The 27,016-nt window shown below is 35.6% G+C and overlaps 2 protein-coding genes across 2 annotated transcripts; one reads left to right on the plus strand and one right to left on the minus strand.

The window, feature by feature from the left end:
* The first annotated feature begins 3,033 nt into the window (after positions 1 to 3,033).
* On the plus strand, positions 3,034 to 22,820 carry LOC141826896 (suppressor of mec-8 and unc-52 protein homolog 1). The gene is made up of 16 exons (XM_074714215.1): positions 3,034 to 3,505; positions 4,611 to 4,821; positions 5,342 to 5,494; positions 7,222 to 7,270; positions 8,201 to 8,284; positions 8,383 to 8,486; positions 9,858 to 9,944; positions 10,030 to 10,083; positions 14,473 to 14,568; positions 14,883 to 15,010; positions 16,530 to 16,656; positions 16,805 to 16,864; positions 16,956 to 17,063; positions 17,151 to 17,251; positions 17,731 to 17,782; positions 22,475 to 22,820. The coding sequence occupies exons 1-16, from the start codon at positions 3,477 to 3,479 to the stop codon at positions 22,571 to 22,573; spliced, it is 1,542 nt and encodes a 513-aa protein (XP_074570316.1). The 5' UTR covers positions 3,034 to 3,476; the 3' UTR covers positions 22,574 to 22,820.
* A 1,403-nt stretch (positions 22,821 to 24,223) lies between these two features.
* On the minus strand, positions 24,224 to 26,985 carry LOC141828615 (proteasome subunit beta type-5-like). The gene is made up of 7 exons (XM_074716068.1): positions 26,807 to 26,985; positions 26,606 to 26,735; positions 25,861 to 25,967; positions 25,577 to 25,711; positions 25,396 to 25,499; positions 25,207 to 25,307; positions 24,224 to 24,591 (listed from the first exon to the last, which is right to left on the minus strand). The coding sequence occupies exons 1-7, from the start codon at positions 26,921 to 26,923 to the stop codon at positions 24,464 to 24,466; spliced, it is 822 nt and encodes a 273-aa protein (XP_074572169.1). The 5' UTR covers positions 26,924 to 26,985; the 3' UTR covers positions 24,224 to 24,463.
* Between the last annotated feature and the right edge of the window lie 31 nt (positions 26,986 to 27,016).

The raw sequence follows: 27,016 nt of genomic DNA on the forward strand, positions 1-27,016 counted from the left end.
TTGGATTGAGCCCAAAAATAAAATCATAAGAGCTTAGGCCCAAAGTGGATAATATCATATCATTGTGGAGATATTTTGATTTCATCGGTTCTAATAAGTGGTATCAGAGCGAGGCCGCTCTTCATCGGACTAACCGCCAAAAGAGCCATGATCCAGATCTAACAATGTAGGTTAAACCTTAAAACAAAGGAAGTGAGTACTCTCGTGTCTGAATCAAGAGGACCAGACACCAGGCAGAAAGTCCTAGTTGCGGCTAGGTAGGAAGTCCTAGTAGGTCGGGTGGACCGAGGGACAGGAAGTCCTAGTAGGTCGGGTGGACCGAGAGGAAGGAAGTCCTAGTAGGTCGGATGGACCGAGGGGCAGGAAGTCCTAGTAGGTCGAGTGGATCGAGGGACAGGAAGTCCTAGTTGCAGCTAGGCAGGAAGTCCTAGTAAGTCGGATGGACCGAGGGGCAGGAAGTCCTGATGGGTCGAGGATTCAGATATCAAACGGAAGATTTCCGTTTGAGAAGACATGTGGTCCTTTGTTTGAGAGGGGGATTGTTGGGTTGCAAGGGTGAAAAATAGTCTCACATCTAAAACATATGGAAAAGATCATGAGTTTAAGAAGGATGAAAGATATCTCCATTGGTATGAGACATTTTGGGTTGAGCCCAAGAACAAAACCACAAGGGCTTAGGTCCAAAGTGGACAATATCATGCCATTGTGGGCATATTTTGATTCTATCGGTTCTAATATAATTTACAAATTATATTCATCTCCTCTATCGCTAAATTTTTGATCCTACAGTGTCTTCTAAATCTAGCTAACTTGCTATGATGAAGTAGACTAAGTTATTAGATAAGTCATAATTTCTAAATTGCCTTTCAAATTAAGATATTTTCAAACTCCTTCAAATAGGATTAATTATGTCAAACAAGCAAAATGGTCATGCCTTTATACCTTTGAGCTCTCTTAAATTAAATCTAAGTCAATACCATATTTCCTCAAATCAAATCGTGTATGTACCGAAGTTAAGACCTACATGAACAATGAGTTGTCTTTGAGCTCTCTTAAATTAAATCTAAGTCAATACCATATTTCCTCAAATCAAATCTTGTATGTACCGAAGTTAAGACCTACATGAACAACGAGTTGTAATTTACATTTACAACTTATCTCAAATGCAATAGGAATGACCACTATGATACAACGGTAAGACATTTAGTGGATTAATCAAATATCCACGGTTTGAATTATAACTATGATACTTTGGAAGATATTTTCCTCTAGTAAAATAAAAAATCTAAGACGTTAATTGTTGGACGAGAAGTCACTTGCACTTTTGAATTTATCCAATGGACAAATCAGAAGGAAAAGCCCTGCCCACCTCAAGGATGAATTGGGTCAGAAACAACTTATAGTTGGGCGAATCCAAGTCTTGAACTCTTCTTATCTAAACGCATCCTAACAACCTCAATTTTATGTTAATTTAAAATCTTTTTTTTGGGGGGAATGACCCTCGTCTTAACAAATCTATATTTATAGTCCCGATCCCACATTCCACCGACAAAATAAATTCAAGAAGTAAGGTAACTCATGACATGGAGCCCCAACGTCACTAATTATTCAAACGCCACATGCATGTGTGACATGAGTTTTAAGCTTTGATTGTTTGGGAAAAAACCTTGCCTTTTATCACCACACCAGTACTCATTCAACTCTTGAACCTATCTTCAATTTCTAAGATAATCTATTGACCTCCATTAGTATTTATTTAAATATTGAACGATAAAGCGTTTTCGTAGTTAATCAGACATTAATAGGTTGATTACTAATTATGATGCATCGTGGATTAATTTTCTTTCATAAAAAGACAACTTTGGAATCTTGGCTGTGGAGCGATGTGTCGTTTGTGCTTTTCAATTTACCTAATATGGTTAGATTGATTTGCGTTCGATGACTTAGAGACTTAGAACAATTGTTGGGATTAAAGAGGTTGGAGGACACTTTAGAGGGTGAGAATTATTGAGTTGTGGTTGTGGTTATGATAGTTGATCATGGGTTCGATGCAAGGTGGGCTTGTAGGCGAGGGGAGAGAGATTGAAAGAGGAAGCAAAACATGTGGCGTTTAATAGACTACCAAGTGGTTTGTTTGAAGCCTTTGATTAAAGGGATACCAACTTTTGTTAAAGAAAGTTTTCATACCTTCTCATCGTTTACTTTTTTTTTCAAAGAGAGAGGGAGGAGGATAAATTTTCTCTCTCATAATCCCTCAATAAATTGAGTGGCAAAACATCTCGACAAAGGTAGTCGATCTCCTAATTTGATCTTTTGATTCGGCTTACTCAATTTAATCTTTCTCGCTCAGAGTTCACTGTGCAAACGACATGTCACTGTATAAATAATGTTTTAAAATTAATTTTGATTAGGATTGAATATTCGATTAAAATTGAATCGAATTAAATGAATCTAAATTGAACTGATTTTTTTTTGAATTAATTGAACTAATCAAAAATAAAAATTAAATAAATTAAATAAATAAAATATCAATTAATTTGATCGAAAATCAAATTAACTGAAATAATTAATTTTTAAAAATATTATGACTTATTTAAAAATTTATAGATTATTTTTTATTTTAATTAATTAGATTTATTTGATTTAGTTAAATAAAAAAATTTAAAATTGAAATCGAATTAATTAATTAATTTTTAAATAAAAATTTTAAAATAATTAAATTAAAATTTTTTAATTTAAATTTCAATTTATTTAATTTAATTAAATTTTTACTCACCTTTAATTTGATTTGAAGCATTGCTTATGGTAGCTTAGAACCCAAATTTACCTATAAGCAAATTTGGGGTTATCCCATTGGGTTAGATGAAGGAAGGATTGATGGGTGATTAATTATGGGTGGGTTTGACTCACTTAATTAGGACTCATATCGGATTCTATGGTTGACCCGATAAGGTTTCGGATCAGCAACTGATTTACGGATTTATTCCGAACCGCCGGTCCCCTCGCCGGTTCACCCCTTCACGGCTTCACTAGCCCCTAGTCGCTCCTCTCCACCGGCCGCCGCACACACCCGCGTACACGGTCGCTGCGAGCGCCGGCGCCGCCCGTAGCTGCGAGGTTCGGCCTTTTCTCCCTTCCCCTTAACGACGAGTTCTCCCTCTCTCGTCTGCTTGAAGAAAGGAAGTAAGGAGATGAAGAGATGAAGATATGGCTCGATATACTTAAACCCTAATTCAGCCTCTAGACCGAAGCGAACTCCTCTGTTCCGTCCACCACCTCCGAGTCCCTGCATTCTTAGCTGCGCTGACGACGGCTGAACTGGAAGCACCCTGTTGAGGAGGCGTCCGGTGTCTAGGGTTCGTGGAGCCGGAGCATTCTAACGCGCCGACTACGAGAGGTCGACCAATCTCCTACTTGAGTCAGCAGAGGCCTTTTCGCGCCTACGCTTTACTATTTTGCAGTAAGCTCGTTCGGCAATGTCGACACTGGAAATTGAAGCGCGGGAGTAAGTCCTCTGTTTTACGCTTCTCTTATTGACAACAACTGCCTCATCCTCCTGTATCTTCTATGTGGGTAGAGTTGTTTTCTTCACCGTTTGGTTTGGGATTTGTTGTGTGTTTTGTGCTGGTATGGTTTCTGAAGGGGCAACCCTAAACTTGGAGTCATGGAAACTTATGTTATCAGGGAACTTAAAATGCGGAGGAAAGTTAAAATTTGTGACCTGAGTTATCATCGAGGAAACAACTTGTCCATTTGTTGGACTTTGACCCTCTCGCACTTGTAATTGTATCCTGATTAGACCATCGCAACTGAAGCTAGTTCTACTGCACTAGAAAACACTATTTCGCTGGAGGTCTAGGATAGTGATTTAGTTTGATGGAGATGGAGGACTTTATTTGCATTGTTGGGGTAGAACAGATTGTTAGAATTGTTAAAAGGTCATTAAGCAAGCTTGGTTGACGCCCTATGCACTGGGTCAGGTGTGATGATTTAGAAATCTTACCCTTGTATATTCAATCAAAAGAATAGAGAACCTGAGTGAGGCGTGAGTCAGTTTATGTAGTGTATTTTTTCAGTTGAACTTGATGGAAACTTGTGAACCTGATGGTGTAGAGTCGCTCCCTGTGTTTCAAAATGCTGATCAAGTGAGGATTTTGAGATGATCAACAGATGAAAGTTGTGTCAATGGATAATCAAATCATCGATTAGGTTTCTTTTTTATTTAAGTTATTTTGAAGATTATAGCAAAGTGTATCCTAGTCACTGTCTTCTAGACATTATAAAAGCGTGAAATATCTCTCTATGGTGCTTTGATTGCATCTTCATTTTCATGTAATAAGTAAAATGATAATCCAAAAGATTAATTTATTTTCCTTTACTCTCAACTTTTTCAGGAATAAGAGAATTGTTAAACTGATAACATTACAGCTACTATGCTGAGTCCCATAACAATTTTTTTTCTTTATAATAAATCTTGTAAAATTTCTGTTTTCTTTTTATAATCTCATCATTTTCACCAAACAAACTTTTATGTTATTGATATATTTGCCCTTGCTGACTTACTAGAGTCACTACTTAGATAATCTTACTTTCATTGCTTTGTATTGCAGTGTAATCAAAATTGTTCTTCAGTTCTGCAAAGAAAATTCATTACATGAAACCTTCCAGACGTTGCAGAGGGAGTGCCAAGTCTCATTAAACACTGTGGACAGTCTTGAAACATTTATCGCTGACATCAATAGTGGAAGATGGGATGCAATATTGCCTCAGGTTGCGCAACTTAAACTTCCTAGAAAGAAACTGGAGGACCTCTATGAACAGGTTTGTAGCTTCAGATTTTGGTATCTTCTTGACTAATCAAACATTACTCCATTTTCATTTTTTTATGTGACATTTTCCACCCTTTGTTTTAATTTAAAATATTTCTTCATTGCATACATCATTGTTGTTTATTGGGAGGAGAGTAGCTTGAAATTGTCATAGATAATATATTATTTCATGTTCTAAGTGTAAGTGAGTGTTTATTCTATTGTTCAATTTCTATTCTTTGAATTTGCCACTTTTTTGGGATTATTACCTATAGAACAGATCATTCATTTCTCACTTGAACATTATAATGCAAATTTTGTTCCATAAATACTTAGATAAAATTGTCCCTTACTGATTTTCTTTATCTAAATGTAATGGTTTTTGTTAGTTTAGTGAAGCCTTGGACGTATCTTACTCCCTTTTTTAAAGAATACTCAACATGCTTTTGTTGGATTTGCCAGAAATATCAATTTGTGAGATTTTGATTCCAGTTGTGAGATAATTATTTGATTTTCAATTTCTTGCCTGACAGATTGTTCTTGAAATGATTGAGCTTCGTGAGTTGGACACTGCACGCGCTATTCTTAGACAAACACAAGTTATGGGAGTAATGAAGCAAGAACAACCTGAGAGATATTTACGTCTTGAGCATCTCTTAGTTCGAACATACTTTGATCCCAATGAGGTTTGTATTACTGGTTATTTTGATATGCAATTAATTTCAACCTACATTGCTTTTATAAGTATATCATGTGCTGGGACTCATTAGGTTTTAACCCTATTGTCTTTTGCTTGTCAACCTATTTTCATGTTTGTATTTCCTTTTTTGTTTAATGTAATTTCTGCTAGACATTAAGAAAGAGAACTCCTAAGTTAATGATAATTGTTTCCTTTGTCTTCCGAGTTTGAAGGTATTAAATATCACTATCTTGAACAAGCTTATAAGCAAGGTTTGATATGCCTGTATTGTAACTGTTTTTGGTCCTTGTCTGAAATGATTCCTTGCCGGTAGCAAACTTTGCCTGGGCAAACATAGAAAAGGTTGTTATTGATCAGTGGTGTGGATGTGGAAGAGGAGGAAGAGGAAAAAAGAAGAGTAGGTGGAGGAGGAGGAGGAGGAGGAGGAGGGAGGAGAAAGATGAGGAGGACAAGGAAGAAGAAAAGGTGGAAGAATACTTATTTGCATCTAACATACTCCTTGTTTGGCATCATCTTTCAGTTTGTAATTTCCCAGAGGAATCAGGTTCAGATGGAGGCTACATGCAAGGGCATTTTACAAGAAAGAAGATACTGGTTGTACCCACCTTGTACAGTCGTCAGCTTCATGAAATCAGGCTTTTAGTCATGCTGGCATGCCATCCTGTTCCATGTTTTGGGACTGGATAGGAATGATATGCCTTGTGTATTTCAGGCAAGGCACAATGAAATTCAAATTCATGTGTGCTGACAATTAAGTACTTTCTGGTTATTCTTTGGATTGTCCTTGTTATGTGATTGGTCTTGGAGAAGGCACTCATGAAAGGAAAAATGGCAAAATTTCATATTAATTATGTATCATAAAGCAATTGTGTAGTTAAACCTCAGAATTAAAGCTTGTCCACAACATTTACCTTTTAGGAGTGTGAAGTTTCATATGCAGTTGCATGTTTATTTCTAGTTGGGCCATTCATTTTCTACTTACCAATTAGCTGATTTTTTGTTTGTTGCAACATGTTAGTGGAAGTTGGAACTTTTGAGACCATGATAATTATTATCTTAAAGCTATGTTCAAGGAGGTGTCCTAAGTGCATCTTCTATGTGAAATTTAGTATTGGATCAATTAGAGTATTAGATAGTTTTGGAATGTTCAACGTGGATATAATAGCTATTTGTAAGGAGTGCAAACTTCTTTTGGAGTTTGAGGGAAAAAAAGGACTCAATGTCTTTGTTAATCCTAGTTTAATCCTGTTACTAGGACAAAATCCTTGTCATATTTTTGTGCTGGATTTTCTTTGCTGACCATCCCATGGACTATGCTGTCTTACCACTCCGTGTTTATTGTCATGCTACAAATTTCCAAGTACAGTGATGTCACATCATAACTGTCCTGAAACAACATACTAGGGTAACCAAAACAGTAAGTGGGCCATCTGATCAATGTACAGAAATTTCAGGACAGTGCAGCTCTCTTATTCCAAAAAGGCTAAATGGTTTAATGTGATGCTTAGAGCTTTAAGGACAAATATAGAGCTTCTAATAAAAAATGTAGGCTCTATAACTTCCCGTTAAAAATTTGTGTGATGTTCTAAGCTTCACCTTGACCTAGATTCAGCATGGAACATGTATCCTGTTTGCTTTTTTACTTCCTGTAGTTGGATCCTTCAATGTGATCATTCTTTGTTTTTGATATGGGCTGCTTCTTCCACTTATCAGGCATATCAAGAGTCTACCAAGGAGAAGCGTCGTTCACAAATCGCTCAAGGTTCCGTTTTAACTTTCAAGATTATTAACGTTTCCTCAAATTTTGTTTTTTTTGACAATTTTTTATAGTGGAATCTCTTTGTCAGATCTTGTTTGGTTTATTTTGTCTATTGAGCATCAAGAAAATTGTTGTTTATAGTGCATGTTTTTATAACTCTTGTAGACTTGTTGAAACTGAAAGTGTAATATTTGAAAACTAAAAAGATCTGCATGTTATTAGTTCTAGCAAGTAGTAGATTGTAAGTGAGATTTATTTTCTACAAAACGTTGATATTTTGAATTTTTCTAGTGTTTCACTTGTGCCTTTCTTAGAAATATATGAATTATACCATAAAGTTTTACTGGGACTGCTAGATGACAAATAGTGAAAGTTGGGACATTGAATTTATTTTTTTGCCACAACAATTTTGGAACAATCTTCATGCACACAATTTTTTTTAATCTTTTTATAATATTCTAAATAATCCTTTGTTTTATGCAAACTATTATAGATTTTAATATTGATTGCTCAAATGCAGTGAGTAGAATTGTACTATGCCATATTATTTGAAAGCAACATAGTTCTTGATTATATTTGAAAGGGAATTGTGAAATACATATTATGTGTCCTCAGGCACATTGACAATAATTATATTGTGATGTCCTGTTGTATATTTCCATGTGCATATGATGTTCTATTGACATGACTATGATATCTTCTCTATAATCTATCTTTTTTTTTTTGTGCTGCATAGTTCTCATGACACAAAAAAAGCATGTTGAGTTTTAGCTAGGTTTCTTGTAATTTTCTTGCGCTATTATATTTGTTGGTTTGTGCCTTATTAATTGGTTGATAAAAAACTGTGCGTGCCATCTATGTTGTTCCAGCTAAACACATCATATGGCTTCTTGCAGTATATACATCATTTTTTTTTCTCCTGGAATTTTTCAGCTCTTGCTGCCGAAGTTTCTGTTGTACCACCTTCTCGATTGATGGCATTGATTGGCCAATCTTTGAAGTGGCAGCAACATCAAGGTCAAAATTTTTAAGTTAAACTAAGCTCAACCATCTTGGCTTTTATTGGTTTGAATCTCCTTCAATCAGAAGCCTGATTTTTTTTTTTTATTTCCCAGGATTGTTGCCCCCAGGCACTCAATTTGACTTGTTCCGAGGTACAGCTGCAATGAAGCAAGATGAAGATGATATGTACCCGACCACCCTTGCACACCCAATAAAGGTACATGTTGATTGGTAGTATACTAGTATTCTGAAAATATGTCAAGTGCTTCATGCTGCTTAATTTACTGATCATTTTTACTCATAAAAGAACACTTTTTGTTCTGGTCCTTTGATAACTAATATTTATGCAACCTAACGATCTTATTATTGAAGTTTTAGCTATGTAAATTTGGAAATATGCTAGTATGCCCACAATTTCTCATATAACAGTAGAATACTGACAAAAATATACTAATACTGTTGAATGTCTATATAATATCAAATCTAATAGAACTGTAGAATCTCCATCTTCCCCTCCTTTCTCGTTTATAGTGTTTCATCTCCTTTCCATGATTAGCAGTGAGTCATGGGAACAAAATGTTCTATCTCAGCTAGTACTAGTCACGATCATGGTTTAAAATCTCGAGCAGTGTTGAGATTTCGGTCTTGGATTGGAACAATATAGTTTTGGTACCGTATCGTGCCGATATGGTTTTAGTAATTTTTAAATATAAAAGATATTAACTAAAAATAAAAATCTAAATATTTTAAAATAAAAATAATTATTTATTTTTATATATATATATATATATATATATATTAAAATAATAAGATAATTTTATTAGATTTTAATTAAGTCTATTTAAATTATCCCAATCATAGCTAAGAGTTGATTAAAATTATTAATCTAAGTCATTTATTAAAACTCTAAGTTATTTATTAAAAACCTATTGCTATTAAAATCTTACCTGTTCCGTCACCCCGTTCCGCCCGACCGGGAGACCACGTGGCCCTTCCGGAGGCATCTCCGGTCCCACGCAACGCCTCCAGATGGTGTTCCGGACGGAACCGCCTATATCAGTGCCTATCCGTTGGCGGAACGAGATGTTTCGCTCGCATTGGACTAAACAACTTGAGATTTTAATCGATGGCCAGGATATAACCTATCTCTATCACTACCAGCGAAGTTGTGTTGGTAGGGGTGGCCCAACACAATATTAATGTCAACCAGCTGTCAGAACAATATGTTTTGGTCCTGCCATTCAATATCCGATCAACACTTGAAATCATTTTTGATCATTGTAGAAGCTACTGGTTTAGTCATATCAGAATAAGAGATTATATGATAATGATAAATATCACCACATAACATTCTTATTTATATTGCTTGACTCAGATTGCATTAAACCTTACAGGGTCTAGCATATGCAAGAATTTGTTCAACATATATCATGCTTCTAGTTACACGTGCTTTGGTGGTTTCTTCCTTGTCTCCACTTTATATAGACTCTCTCAGCAACTCTACATTCTGAACATATTTTTTTTGTGCCAAGTGAAAAAAATTCTCCTCTTGTTAATGAATTCCAATGTACTATTTGCCTCTTTGCAGTTTGGAAAGAAAAGTCACCCTGAGTGTGCTCGATTTTCACCAGATGGTCAGTACCTAGTTTCATGCTCAGTTGATGGATTTGTAGAGGTAGGATGTTGTATTAATTTCTTCATTCATGGTGCTTTGCGAGCGACAGGTTAATAGCATCACTCATTTCTCCAATTATATGCAGGTTTGGGATTATATAAGTGGGAAGCTTAAGAAGGATCTGCAGTATCAGGCCGATGTGAGTTAGTTACCCTGAACATTCAATTTTCACTGTGATGAGAAATTTGTATTCACTTAGATATTTCAAGTAGTAACTTCAGGTTCCTGCCAGCTTTGAGACTTCAATTTATTTTTTATTTGGTCTAGGTGACAAAAATACTAAATGTATATTTCAAGAGTTTTCTAAAGAGTAGCCTTAACTTTGTATCATGTGGATTAACATGTCTCATCCACAGTTGAAAGTTTCACTCTGTGCTGGTTGGCACAGGTGAACCATTTCGTTTTACCCGCCAATCGACACACAGAATAGACCAACACTCACGGGCACTTTTGCACAACATATGAAACCTCCTCTTCTCCCCCCTTCTCCTGTGAACACCAATGTTCCCCTCTCCTTCAAACCACATTCGAGTACCTTTAAACCTTTGCTATCATGCAAGCACTGTGGCTCGACTTGATCTTTGATCTTATCTATGTTTTATCTCATTTCAGAGATCGTGCTTTGCGATGCAATATCAATTTGACAAATAAGATTGAGTGGGTAAAAAGAGTTGTAGAAGATTACTAGTTGGTACCTGGAATATCAGATTCAAATGTACGAATAATAAAACAGGTAAGAAACATGATAGTCTGTCACTTTATTGTGGCAGTTTCAATGAATTCATACTTGTAAAACGTACCTGTTTCATCAAAATAATATTTTTATACATCAGTCAAGTTAACTTTATCAACAGAAGAAAGGCAAAGTAAATTTGACAATTGGCAATTAGGTGTATCAACAATTTTATTGGTGGCGTGAGGACTGTGGAGAGCTAGAGAGAGATCTAATTCTACTTATCAGAAATAGTAGGCAATAAAAATATAAAATGACCTTGTTTTAAGAATATCCTTGCTGAGAGTCAACATTAAGAATATATCTTCACAACTAACTATTAGTTGTTGGGGCATCACAGATTGCTCTTCCTGGATCCTGCCTAACCAATCACTAGGCTAGATACTACATTTGTTTTACTCAAATTAGATTTGTGCTCAAAGCCCACAAGCTGTTCTTTATCATTTCCTCCAGTTGCACTCCTCTGGACCTCATATTGAGATTATTTAATTGTTGAAAATCATCCATTTTTTGAAAATAGGATTGTTAGAGTAGGAGTAACCATCTTGGTGAATATGATGACAATTTCTTCCGTTGTCTGAGACAAATGATTATGTACTCCAAGGGCTAGATGGTGAGGCTTATACTAGATTAATGTAAGGAATAATAAATGGAGCTGGATGAATCTCACAAAGGGTTGAGAAATGATTGCTGGATTCGAGGTTGGCAAGATCGAGATCCTACCTAGGAATGGGAGGTCTATAGGACCAGGGTTGTAGGATCATACGAACTTACAACTAAATCAAAACCAAAACGTTATAGAAATTTATTTGGCATTTATAATGCATCATATATATATATGAATTTTCAAGTCTCAATATAGAATATCAATAAGAAAATTTTAAAACTATTATTCCAATGTCATGAACATTAATAAAATTAATCATACAGTAAACGTATGAAATCTTACACTACCTAGGAATCTTCCGTTGTCTGAGACAAATGATTATGTACACCAAGGGCTAGATGATGAGGCTTATACTAGATTAGTGTAGGGAATAATAAATGGAGCTGGATGAATCTCACAAAGGGTTGAGAAATGATTGTTGGATTCGAGGTTGGCAAGATCAGTAAACGTATGAAATCTTACACTACCTAGGAATCTTCCGTTGTCTGAGACAAATGATTATGTACACCAAGGGCTAGATGATGAGGCTTATACTAGATTAGTGTAGGGAATAATAAATGGATCTGGATGAATCTCACAAAGGGTTGAGAAATGATTGCTGGATTCGAGGTTGGCAAGATCGAGATCCTACCTAGGAATGGGAGGTCTATAGGACCAGGGTTGTAGGATCATACGAACCTGCAACTAAATCAAAACCAAAACGCTATAGAAATTTATTTGGCATTTATAATGCATCATATATATATATATGAATTTTCAAGTCTCAATATAGAATATCAGTAAGAAAATTTTAAAACTATTATTCCAATGTCACGAACATTAATAAAATTAATCATACAGTAAACGTATGAAAAGTACAATACGATTCCAAGTATTTAATCTTTATATATCAAGGAACAACTTCAATAAGGTAATGATAACCATCTATCTAATGACAATAGTTAAACTGAATTCTTCTACCCAGGCGTTAAGAAGAAATCTTATATAATTAAAAAGTTTTCCTAATGCTATGGCACAAAAGGTATTTTCTACACCAAATGTCGATCATTAAAATGCCTAATCGAATGGAAATATATTATATCTAGTTAAAGTTGTTGGAAGTGAGATGAACTATAAAGAGACATAGGATTAAATTGTATGTTCGTAACCCTAGCCTAATACAAATATGGATTGCTTTGTTCAGTTTGGATCCTATGACCATAGTTTAAAATTTTGACCATGCTGGAGTTTCAATTCATGACCGGAATTAGACAATTTTGGTACCATATCGTGTCATGCCGATATCGTTTCGGTATTTTTTTAAATATAAAATATATTAATTAAACAATATTTTTATTAATATTTAATTGCTATAAATGCTTACTATATATTATATTTGAGATGTTGAATGTGTAATTCAAGTTTTGATATTATCTTGTGAAATATTTGATGTTTATTGAATCTTTTATAACAACCATTTGTTGAATGTATAAATTTAAAATTTATATTTTTATTAATATTGCACATAATTAAATAGTTTTAATTACAATTTTATTGTAGAGGTATTAAGTCTGAGAGTTTGTATTTACAATGGTGATGAATGATTGATCTTCAGTTTCAAGTTTCATTGCAGAGACATCGAGTTTGAGCTCTTGTATTTATAATGGTCATCATCTTCAGTCAGTTTAGACATTTTTGATATATTTTGATGAATTTAAGGATTGATTATGTTATATTTATTTGAAAACTTCAAAATTTTTATGGATTAATATAATTTTTTATTGGGAGAATATGTAAAAATTTTGTATAAATTTTCTATTGTATAGTAACATGATAAATAGAAGATGATTAATATATTGAGTATATATATATTATAATTCTTAAATGATGACTTTAATTCTCGATCTCTATACATCATAAAAGTTAGAATATACAAAATTTTTTAAATACTAAATTTTATCTTCTTGAAAAATTTTATCTTAAATAATTTTAAAAAATAAACAAATAATTAAATTAATATTTTAAAAATTAGGATTGAGTACAAGTCAATTTAGGACACCCAAGTAGACATGATAATTAAGATCAAATAGGTTTAAATTTAATTTATTTTAATATGTTTAAAATTAAACTACATTTATATAAAATAATTTAATTTAATTATAGTAGTATTTACTAATTATAGTATATATATATATATATTTTCTATCTTTAGGTATTTTTCCCTCTATCCTTAAAAAAATATTCTTTTTCTCTCTTAATTTCTGTATTTATCTTTGTGGCTGGATGGAGAGAAAGAAATTAATAAAGAAAAAAATTCCAATCTTTGAATTCAAAACAGTAAGGTAAAAGTAAAAATTTAAAGGAAAAAGAATTAATAATTAAAAGAAAAATTAATTCATTAAAAAAATTGAAATAAGAAAAGGAAAAAAAAAGCAGAGGCCTTGCGAGGCTGCCTTGCTTGCGGCCTCTGCGAGGCTGTTGCGAGAGGCTGCACCTTTTATTGGTGGTGCCGGTCGGCGACCTGAAAAGATAAATTATGCTTGTGCCGACCAGCACCGCTCAAAATTGTAAACTATGCCTATGACCATAAGATCCTAAGATCTGGATCACAATCTGAACTACCATGGTTGGATGAGTCTCACAAGGGGTAGAAATGAAGATAATTGTGCCTACCATAACATGGTTAAAATAAAGTGTTTTGGCATCAAATTATAATAAGGACAGTATGGCTTAATATATTGCAGTTTTAGTTTCTATAATTTCAGAAGAAAAATGAGAACATTGCAACTGATGCAAACGAGCTATCCATGAATTGGTCATGACCCACAAGCAATTGCCAGTTGGGCAGGAAGAATTTGACTGGGTTTGTATGAAATGCAATTGTTTTCTAGACCATGATGGATCGGCTTATATAGATAACCGAGTTATTTGTAAAGTTTGATTGGGTCACTTGCATTCGTCTTTGAATGCTCATTCATTGAGTTAGTTATCAATTTCATGTCATTGGTGGATGCCAACAAATGCCGACATTGCCTTCTGTTCATGTATTAAATTGGTATTCTGTAGCAATTTGCCTCATCCATAACATGAATATAAAGTTGATCCAGTTTTTGTTGTCTGGTGACTCCTGCATCGCTTAATCCTTGCAGGATGCTTTTATGATGCATGATGATGCAGTGCTTTGTGTTGATTTTAGTAGAGATTCTGAAATGCTAGCATCTGGGTCACAAGATGGAAAAATTAAGGTACAATATTCCATCTGAATTTTATATGCTTGTTAAAGTAAAGCCTTCTTATTGTTTGTTAATGTAAACATGCCTGGTTAGTTAGCAGTTGTATAGCTGCTATTTGTCTTAGATTAACTTTCTGCCTTTTTTAAAGTTTATTTAGTACCTCAATCTTCATAATACAAAATTAAATGGTGTATTAATGGACTGCTTATTGGAGAATGCTCCTTTATGTTTTGGATTTTTATGTTTTATGTTCATTCTTGGTTGCAATTTCTATTTCTACTTTATTCTTTATTGTATCTGATAAATGTGATGATTTGATCTTACAGGTTTGGCGTATTAGAACAGGTCAATGCTTGAGGCGCCTTGAACGAGCACATTCTCAAGGTGTAACCAGTCTTGTGTTTTCTCGTGACAGTAGCCAGCTCCTGAGTGCATCCTTTGACGGTACAGCAAGGTTTTCTTCTTCTCACAACCAATTTTCAACCTATCATGTACCCATAATTTCTCTTAACATCCTACCATATCATTTTATCTTAAGGAATATTGCAACTGAACATTTACTTAGAGATTTTCTGAGTGATTTTTATTTTTATCAGTGTACAATAATGCTACTTAACTAATTAAATTTGAGCTAGAAAATATAGTAATTGAATAAGTTTTTATTTCAACTACTACTTGAATATAGCTTTTTAAGAGGTGAAGAATCTGAGTTTCTCTACATTGATAATATTGGAAGCTTGAACTTGTTTTGTAATTAGTTGCTTTAGCCGTAGTATGAGATTGGTCATGTATTGAGAAAAGATTAATTTGTGGCTATAATATATTTAGACATTGTGATATTTATCCTGAGCTTCTGAGTTCTAAACCTACAACTGATGTATCATTCAACCATGAACATTTCTGATGTTATATGGGGTTGAGTTTGTAGAACATGTAGACTGAGTTAAATTTTGATATGAAGCTAAACTATGAATAAGGTTCAAATTAGTATTTAACCAAGCTTTGAGGTAGTGGTGAACCTCAATAGGTTCTGATTTCAGTATCTATTTGTGTCATGATTGTGACAGTTCTGGCTTGTGCTGATGTGCGGTACTTGACTTTTGCTGGCTTCTCAAGGCCTTTCCTACCTCTTCCCTCATGTCTACATTTGTTGGCCTCTCCCAAATGCTTTATATGAGCTCCCCTGCTGGCTTCCTAAGGCCTCTCATACCTCTTCTCTTATCTCTGCTTGTTGTTTCTCCCAAATGCTTTATTTGAGCTATCCTACATTGTAACTTCCAGACAACAACAACAAGAAAAGAAAAGGGGGGGGGGGGGGGGGGGGGCGCTAATTTTTCTGTGAATATGTGCTACCTTGTGCTCGAATTGTCTACCTTTCCAAATTGTGGAGGTTGTAGTAGAGCCACCTGAGAGAAGAGTGAAGTCAAGGGTCGATTGATCCTACTTTAATTTTATGCTAGCAAATTAAAAAATAAAAGGATCCAAATAAACTTGGAATCCATCAATTCCATATAATTGACACCATTAAAATGTAAAAAAAAAGATTATCAGAATATTTCCAAATAGACTTTGAATCCATTAACTCCATATAATTGACAACATAAAAATGTAACAAATTTTTTTTATCAGAATATTTCAAAAAGATCATACTATTTATTTAATAGTTCTAGGAATGTAGGTATTCAGTTTGGTTGTCTACATGAAATATGGTCTGATACTGTTGTAGGTCCACTATTCTCATTTAAATTAAAATTGGTGATTTATTTAAGCAATATTTGTATTGTTTATGGACTGTGGCATTAGTTCCTTCCACAACAAATATGCCATTATATATAACTTTTTGTCTAATTTGCCATGAAATGTTGTCGCTCTTATGTTTCTGATATGAAGATTTCCCCCTTTGAACATAGATCTTCTTTACATTTACATGGTTATTTCATTCCAATTTTTGAATTTGGCTTTGTTGGTCATAGAATCCATGGTCTCAAATCTGGCAAGTTGTTGAAGGAGTTCAGAGGTCACACTTCTTATGTGAACGATGCAATTTTCTCAAATGATGGCAGTCGTGTTATTACTGCCTCTAGTGACTGTACTGTGAAGGTACAAACATTAACTTTGACTTTTGGATTAATATCCTTATTTACTAAAATAAAAATATACAACAACTATGCCCAACCATTTGGGATTGGTGAATTAATGCTATAGCGGCAAACAATAACAGTAAAGATTTCATGGTATTGTTGGTTAGGTGTGGGACATGAAGAGTACAGATTGTTTACAAACCTTTAAGCCACCACCTCCACTAAGGGTATTTTGGATCTTTTAATTTACCTTCAAGTTTGATTTATTTTTTAATGCCCCTCAAATTGTTTGTAACGTACAGTTATCTGGTATTTCAGGGGGGTGATGCGTCTGTAAACTCTGTTCATTTGTCCCCAAAAAACAATGAGCATATAATAGTTTGCAACAAGACTTCCTCAGTATACATAATGACTCTTCAGGGACAGGTGCTAATGCTCTGTATTTGAAATTAGTAAATTCGGTTCCTTTAGTGCATATTTAATGAACACACTATATTAATGATGTTCTTGCAGGTTGTAAAAAGTTTCTCTTCTGGAAAGAGAGAAGGAGGGGATTTTGTTGCAGCGTGTGTTTCCCCAAAAGGGGAATGGATCTACTGTGTTGGTGAAGACATGTATGAGTGTTCTTTTTTCTATTTATTATTTCCTGTTTAGTTATTTGCAGTTTCAATTATCTAATTTTAGATGTTGTTTTGTTCCCTTGTGCAACTAATTTTAGATCTTGTTTCATTCTCTTATGCAACTAAGCTAACAAGAAAAGTACCTAGTGGATTCTTTATTTGGTCTCAACGCTGAGCCTACACATAACATATCAGCTAGTACATAGTCATATGCATCTAGGACTTCTCTATCTAGGACACTACACTTTCATTACTTGGTTTGCCCAAAATAAGAACTAGATAATGGATTAGAAAACGCATGCAATTCAAGTAGTCAACTCTTACAGTGGTATATTCTACCACATTAAACTTTTCCTTTGTTACTGTTAAGATTAATGTATAACCAATTCACTGTACTCAATATGTTGGACTCATTCAGCTTTTCCCGTTAGATATTTTGGTTTTTGATATTCTTATGTTTCAATATTGCGCAGGAATATGTATTGTTTCAGCCATCAGTCTGGTAAACTGGAACACCTAATGAAGGTTCACATTATGAATCTATTTTATTCAGTTACTATGATTTTCTTTTGTGCAGATCTTTATTTTCATTGTTGCTTTATAGATTTATTAGCAAGTCTAAAGTTTTAATTGCAGACAACTTTTGTTGCACAATTCTCAAAGTTTGTGAAAGTAGTAGTATCCTATTTATTGACATTTTTCTCTCTAAGTGGAAAACTTCGAGAAACCAGGTGGGAAAGCTTTGTATGTATGGCGATAATTAGTAATTTGCTCGAGGCCTTGAGATAGGAAAGGTTTTCAATTATGAAGATAATTACCATACAAGTCTGATTAAACTTATTACCCAACTATTTGATCAAATTGAGGCTTAGCGTATGATCTGTCTGATTTGCTGCCCCTGATCCTCCATTTCTTCATATTGGTGCAGTTTAGAACCTGATCGTTGATTTCTACATATCACTTCACTTCTCTAAAGAGATCATCCGTGATCTCTTGAGATCGCCTATTTTCACATATCCATCTGAAGTCTTTTCTGCAATTTTAGCTTTGAAATTTTTTATTCTCTCATTTTCTTCCCATTATTATGTGAGATCGTTTATATTAAATATAGCTAGTAGTGGAGATACTGATTAATGTTTATACTGGCAGCTATTCATTGTTGTGAAAAATGACACGACATGGGTTTGTAACAAACATATAAATCTTTTTTAGGTTGATAATCAGATTATTCAAATGGGTTGTCCTCATGGGTAATTTGAAAAGGCTTTACAGAATTGGAATAGTTGGAATATTTATGTCAAAATGTCTGAAAAAAAAATTAGATTTTAACCAACTGGCTTACAGCAGACAGAGTAGAAGAAAAAAAGATCAAGATAGAGAAGAAGAGTGAAGTGGTGGAAATATAAACTTTAAGATGATTAAAAGTGTCGTCTAGTGGGCATTTTACTGGAAGAACTCATTTACAGCCCACTGTAGATTACCTAGGAGCGAGAGGAACCAATTGCCAAGTGTCATTAGAATGCAAAGTATCCATCTCGTTCACCAACACTATCCCGGATCTAAAAGTGCATAGGAATATGTAGTAAAGATAAAAAAATACTTGAATGACAACAAGCTATAAAAGATATAAAATGTGAAAGCTAATGAGAGATGGAGCATTTGTATGCACCTTTGCGAAAAGCAATGGGAATGTCCAAATCAGTGGTAGGATCTGGCACGATTGTTAGTGATTGAGAGTGAGTCTTTGAGAAAGCACTGAAGTACCTTCATGTTGTGGACATTGACTATACACCTGTTTAGGAAGTGAAACCATACAAGGTATGTGGCATCTCAGGCGGTGGAATCACATAAGTTGGAGGCAGGTCCACAACTGAGTGGGAAAGAATGGTGTAGGAACAAGAAAACTTCCTTGATTGACTCATAATAAGGATGGAGGAGTTCAATAGTGAGGAGTGGATACAAAGAAGGTCACGTCATCAAAGATAATCACTTTATTAATAATCATAAAAGATGGACTTGAGAGCCTTATCACAGCTAGGGGATATAAGATGTACAAAGCAAGCCATGATGGAAGAACATAGATAAGTGTCCTAGGGAAGATGACAACTAATGAAACCTAACTACGAAGAACGGAGAATGACATAATTAGTAAGATAGTGTGAAGTGAGAGCATCACCCAAGAATGAGAGTGACACATGTATATGTAAGAGTTTGAATGGGTTTGACACACTGCTAATTTTTCTTGTCCGCATATCATTTTGCTGAGGTGTCTGAAGACTGATGTAGAATGTCATAGAAAGATAGTAACGATTGGAATTAATGAGACAGAATTATTTCTTGACATTAGGACTGCGTAGAGAAGAACATTTTATTTACATATGATTTTTAACTTGTTTGAAAAGCATGGACTCATAGTGTCAAAGAAGAAAATGAAATTGGCCACTCAACATATAGAATTCTTAGGAGCCAAGATAGGTCAGGGACCCATAGCCTTACAACCACATGTAACTACAAAAATACTAGCTTTCCCTGATAAATTAGAAGAAACAAAAATGTTAAGATCCTTTCTAGGATTACTTAATTATGCCAGACCCTATCTAAAAGACATAGAAAAAATTAGTGGTCCTTTATATAATAAAACCTCAACCACAGGACAAAAATATTTTAACCAACAGTCTTTCATTAGAACATACTGTATTATTCTAATGCTTTTTAATGATAGTCATTGATGAAAATTATAAAGCTTTTTAATCAAAAGCAGAGTTGACATGACTTGGGCCCTACACATCTAAATGAACTAAAGAAAAAGGTTCTAGATCACATTTATGGACACTCATTGGGAAAGAAGACGTAATATGTTGGCCCAAGGATTCATGCTCTATCAACCATTTGCTTCAAGTGTTTGAAGGAAGGATGACTAAGACATTTGCACAATTAGAGGTGAGAGAGTTTAGCCAAAAGAACCAAAAATAGTGACGGCACATCCAGCTAGTAAAGTCCATAAGGTTCATGTTTTACGCCAATCACCTCGTCCAAATAGAAACAGAAGTAGTATTAAATATAACAACTAATGGATAATAACTTCAATGGAATGGAAAGTTAACAATATAGAGGACAGAAGATAAATAAAGCGAGGTTTATAAATAAGTGAGGCACATAATCTATTTTTGATAATTGAGACCCATCATCTATTGTGACACTGGCAGGACGCCTAGGGGGCATGAGAATAGAGAAAAAAGATGTGCTAGCAAAAATATGCTCAAAGACCCTTGAGCTGAGGACCCAAGGGACAACCTGTATGTATGTGATAGACATGCAGTAGAGGTTACCTCCATGGGTAAATGAGGTAGCCGACTGAGATGTTGCATTGGTAGTCGCCTGGAGCTGAAGAAGTTGAAACTACTCTTTTGTAGGAATTGTAACAGTGGAACTTGAACTAGTAGGTCAAGGAGTGTCAAATTGTGCGACATGAGCAATGTAGGATAGATGATTGAGAGGGAATTCATGAAGAGAGACACATATCACAAACAGGCCTAAACCTATCACAGTGAGGGCACTTAGTTTATTCTATTATCCATAACCATCTCAACTTCACTGTTGGCCTCCACAACTACCAAACAGTCCTCTAGGAGGCAAATCAACTACCAAAGTAGATTGATCTGCTGCAAGGTCAGAGTAGTAGTTGAGTCATGTAACATCTGCATGTACATAACATATATAGTGGAGTAATGGAAGAATCACATAAGATCTGAGATCTCACAGACTCTAACTTAAGGTAGACAGTGTGGAAAAATATGATGGTGAACAACCTATCAATGTGATCCTGCATCTCCTTGACAATTGAAGAGACAGGGTGAATATCTCTGAATTTGGTCATAATAACGTGAAGGTGATCCACTCAATTGGTCATCTTGTTACCTTGATGTAACTGGAATAGAGGGTTAATGACATCATAGACTTGAGAGATGTCACCCATATAAATAGCCTGTCTTTATCTAAGTTTCGTAACAGGAAAAAGCAGAAGAGGCTCATAAGATTAGGAAATCGACTACCCTAGAAGATCCAGTAGCAAGGCATCCATTTGCTCCCATGATGAATAAGTGGACTTTAGACATGTCGGCAGCTGTAGTAAGGTGCTCTAACTGATCTTGATCCATAGACTACACAAAGGGCCACGACTCAAGGCAAAACTTTGGCTATTGAATTTTTCCATCATGATGATTGTAGACTCCGAAATAGTGGGAATAGTCCCAACAAGGGGGCATCAAAGTAGTGGTGGAGGATTTTGTCATTTGGACAAAGAGTTGCTTGGCCTAGACTGGGCTTAAGCAATGGGCCTTCTGAACTTGAACCTAACCGATGCTTCGTCTGAAAGAAGACTCGATAGCAGTAGGCTGGCTGAATTAGGGTACTGACGAGGAGGGAAATAGCATACAACTCAACCCAATTCTCTATGAATGGGAGAAGGCGACAGGACTCATGAGACTGTTTGGATGCAACTGCTTGAATGCAAGCAAATGGATTGTTTGTAGGTGGTGTGTGGAGAAGCTTGATGTGAATGCCTGCTAGAGCATGAGGCATGCGAGTGTGCGATTAAGTAGGCGCAGGCAGCCAGAGGCTCATGCCTAGTGGGATGGCACAACTGCCAGAGGACTTGCATCATGTATGAAGAGGATGTAGACAAAGCAGCAATGCAGAACCTCACACGAAGAGGAAAAGAGCCTAGAGACAAACTTGTCGCATGGATGGGGTTTGCGTGAACGCACAAATAATCGGCACGGATACAAGTTATGGGAGGGAGAAGGGAGTCAACTCTGATTTATTCCAAATTAGGATATTACACCGTCACATATGAGTCCACAACAATTATATTACGTTTGACTATATTAGGTGTAGGCTATATCACAACCAATAGCACATATTAAATGACAAGTTTTATCCATCATTATAGTCTAAAATTTATCCTGTGGATAGATGATGTGGATGCTAGGTCTGTGACACCCTTCTAGTGCTATTGTTAACCACTAAAATGTAGTGTTTCTTTCCATATATCTTTTTTGGAAGAATTGATTGTCATGTTAGTTAGCATTGCATTATCAAGAATGGACTTCTTGTCAAATTTACAGTGTTTTTTGCTATTGTTGTATTTATTTATTTCCCCCTGCACAAACAATTAGTTAGAGCTTTTATAACTTGCTTTTGTTTATGCTCCCACAGGTACATGACAAAGATGTCATCGGCGTAACTCATCACCCTCACAGAAATTTAGTTGTCACATATGGTGAAGATGGTACAATGAAGATATGGAAACCTTGATCCTCATATTTACATATCCATTAAACCTCCAATTGTAGCTTATTTGTTTTGGGCAATCAAGTCACTGTAGCATTTCTTAAGCCCACACTTGTATCCTGCATCAGAAGTTCAGCAATCTGTTTTATTTGTCAAAATTCACTGGCTGTTTCGTCTCCATTGCTGCTGAAAGCAAATAGGCAAGCTTATTCTACTCCTTGTACATGCGATACCCATGTTTTATTTATTTATTTATTTTGCATCTATCAAACACTTCAAGCTCGGTGTTCTTTGATGTTGGCATAGACAGTCTGATCATAATTTGATTATTACAAGGGATTGAGTTGTTAGAACTTTCTTTGTTGCTCATTCATCTGATGGTACACCTGGAATTTGACATGTGATTAGTTTGGTTCATCTCAAGTCAATTGTTAGAACTTTCTTCAAAACGATGAGCTGTAATTCTCTTCGCTTACATGACTCTGCCCCAGTATAAATAGGATACTCGGTAAGTCCTTTCTAGTTCACATCCTTTTCTCATATGGCACTTTCAAACCTATCAACTTTTGAACCCTTGTCTTTTGAGCTAAACCTAGTTGAATCCTGTAGCTATAGCTTTGGTTGCTGGAAAGAGTTTTGGGGATCAGATTGGACACAATGAGCCTCTATGTGTACCCTTCTCAGCATTCAGCCTAGCCTCAGACTGAAGCCATATCTCAACACAGTCAGTTCTTACACTTTCTATAAATTTAAAGTGTACACCTCACTCATAAAAATAATAGAATGATTTTAGAAAGTTATTTAGGAATTATTTTGAATTATCAAATGCATGACTTTTTTTTTGTTAATATATCATCAAAAAAACGCCCTATTAATTTTTTCTGATAAATTCATAAAATCTAATGACTGTCTTCTTGGTCCTTAGAATGATAACCGGTAGAATCCAGAGCTTTGAGCTGGGCAATGGTAGTCTCGAGTATATCCAGAATTTTAGACACTTGCTACTCTAACAGAAATACTTTATTGATCAAATCCCTATGTTTAGTTGAAAGTTGAGATGAGCTACCCCGTCAAAGGCTGTGCTAATCGTATGCCATGTGATTTGAATCAATGCTAATCGTATGTCATGTGATTTGAATCAATAATAAACTACAAAAGAAAATATCAAAAAATTATTTTTATTAGTTGTAAAATTAATAAAATGATATAAAAATTATTAATTTTTTAAAGTATTTTTTATATGTGAATTGATATATATATATAGAGTTTTGCTATCCTGTGGCCCATTCTCGTACACTGTTGTGCGCTCCCATCCAACCCAGCCCTGCTCCAGCTGCTGTCGCATCCCCGTCCGGCCACCATCGGCCGTCGTATCATGTCCGATGGATGCGCAGCTCGCCAACGCACAGCCCGGCGCCGGATTCGATTGGCTTACGGGCCACTTCAGCTCAGTCCTTCACAAGGAATTATTTTCTGATACTTCAAAAAGCTTAGCGTTAGGGACGCATGAACCGAACTTCACGAGACATTGGAAAGGTCCCAGAGAAGCCCTTGCCATGAGGGGTGAACCATCGAAATCTCGTCGAGCCCCACCACAAGCATAATCTTCTTAGCAGAAACCGAATGCTAACAATGAAAGAATATGCAAAGCCAGTGGCATCGACGCTAGAAGAATTCTATCAAGAAGGAAATGAAACGCTGCAGCTATAATTACATTTCCTTATGGTGGTTTGGAATAGGAGCTATTCCAGGACCCTGAACCGAGAGCAAATAGACCATCGAAGTAGACAGGAATAAAATGTCCGACATAACAAATATAAAGCAAATATCACCATCACAGCACCAAATCTATTGTTTAAGTCTCAGATGCTTTCAACATGTTCAGATTAGGTGAGTTGGGGGAAGAAGAGTGAATCAGGCTGCAGGAGCATCAGCCATCTCTTGTTCAATTGGGGTCGGCACCACGGGATAGTACTTGTAATGAAGCTCGCCGACATCGTCACCAGACATCTTCTTCCATCCATCAGGGCCGACGTGATAAACTGAAAAACGTAGCAGCATGTTAACAAAAACATATCTAGGAAGTTCAGATCCAAATATAGAATTAATAGCAGTCGACAGCCGTAGCACTACTTGCTATTATTAGCATAAGATACAAATTCAATGTTCATACAGACAAACACATCAAATAGAGATCTCACTTCTCTGCCACCCCAGAGCTATTTTTGCTAGATCTAAAATGAGAAGGAAGAAATGACAAATGGAAAGTTACATTACCAAAAGGAAATCAAGAAACTGGGTAAGAAAACGTAATAGTAGATCGAACAAATTTTTTTTTTCCATTTGTTTGTAGCGCAAATATGGAAAATTGTATCACAATATTTATTTTCATCTCCATTTCAGTAAACAAGAGTGAAATTTACTTAAAGACATCCCCCAATTTTCTATCCCTTCTCCAATCTGTTCCTTTCATTTCATCCTCCCAACTAAACCACAATATATGATCTAACCCATGTAGGCAATGTGACGATTATAAAGGTGCAATAAATACATACATTGAAAAGTAAATGAAGCAAGAACAAACACAAACTAATTAGTAATCAATTAATAGAATCAACAAGAATACCAAGGAAACGAAATAAAGAAAGAAGTAATACCACTAGCTACTCCACCACTAGCTCCATCGCGGAAAGTTGCATGATAAATGGCTCGGCGTGCCAATTCTGCAGCTTCCTCGACTGACATGTCAAATCGATATCTGAATGACAAAAAGAACAAAGTTACTCAAATATTAAACTATAATGAGAAAAGAACCATCCCAAATCAATGGCAAAACAAATGCATACCCATTATCAAGAACACCGTAAGCATATGGACTTCCTGACCCAACTGAGAAGCGTGTTCCCTTGAGCCTTCCACCTTCACTATCAACATAGTACAACCCAGGCCCCTAAATTCACGAGAATCCGTCATAGAACGTCACTAAAATCAGGCGAAAAGGAAAAATATATTATCACATATATGCACCTTTTCATCCCATCCAGCAATCATGGTTCCTACTGAAAGTCCCATTCCTCGATAAGAGTAAAGTATATTAGCTAATAGCTTTGAAGCTCCGGTGACTGAGATTCTCCTCTTGTTTGCCAGCTCATGAAGGCGACACTGCATAGGGAAAAATACAAAATTTGTGAATTTTCACTGAAAAAAAAATCCATATTCAGTATTTAAGGACAATTATTTACCTATAGCTAAGATATAAATTTAACTTGTATAGGATATGCACACTTTGCACATGCTACAAACAACGGTACCTTAATGCCCAAGTTCCTATGCCAGAATTGACAATCTGCAGCACCTCCAGCCATTGTACCAAGCATATATGGATTTATCTCAATGATCTTCTTAACACTCTGTGAAGCTGCAAAAGGTAAAAAGAGGACAATAAGAAGATCAGCACAACGTTGACCACATGGTGTAATTGTGCTGATTTGACTGATCATTCACTCAGACAGCATTTTAATGAGTCAATAATAGCTTGTGCCACCTGAGGTTGCATGAAATAGTATAAAAAATACACAACACAACTGGTCAGACTTTATCATGTTTTCTTCCTTTCCTTTTCTCAAGTTCTACAAATAAGATGGGCAAGCTGTGTTGAAAGGAAGAAACAACATGATTGGCAGGAAATCTTTTTGGGCTCTACATATAAGCATATATATAGCTGACAAGATTAGAAAGTGGTCCACGATCAGAGGCACAATGCTTATGACTCCTGCCAACAACATTATTATCGGCAACAGAAGGGCTAGTTTTCATGGTGGAAAGAGAGAACACAAATTCATGAGAGACTCGACAAAATTACTGTATTTCATAAATTTAAATTAAAAATACCCAAAGCAACCATGGATCGTTATTCTAATTGCCAAGTGAAATCCATACCCAGAATCTTTAGCTTCACTTTGCATAGAATGATCGTTTCACTATGCTAGAAGCTACGCTAGCATAAAACACCATAACATAATTAAAGCTGAATATTTTGAATGAGCTAAGGATTACAGATGTATCCTCCCATGCTGGCTCTCGAATCAGCAGCAACAATAACCCCCTCCTTAAAGATGAAACCGAGTGTAGTAGTGCCTTTCGCGGGCTTCACCATCTGGACCGCGTCCTTCTGGAATCCATCAAACTGAAGAAAGCACTCCATACATTAACAATCTCAGATCCAGCAGAAACAAAACCAACAAATTCGTCACAGACATCAGAACAGGCCGGGAGTTGGAAAAAAGGGGGTGCGGAGATGTCCTCGCCAAGATCGTCAGTGGCGCTTCCGCGAACCGAAGGAAGCGATTCGAGGCCGCCGAAATCTATCTTCATGATACTCAAGGAAGACGACGACGACGAAAGCAGCAGGAACCCTAGATCGGGGATTGTGAACTCAACGCCACCAAATAACGACTTGTGACTTGC

Source organism: Curcuma longa, chromosome 4 (assembly GCF_044706935.1).
Source record: "Curcuma longa cultivar G26 ecotype Majalengka, Jawa Barat chromosome 4, ITB_CL_G26_1.1, whole genome shotgun sequence".
NCBI lineage: Eukaryota > Viridiplantae > Streptophyta > Magnoliopsida > Zingiberales > Zingiberaceae > Curcuma > Curcuma longa.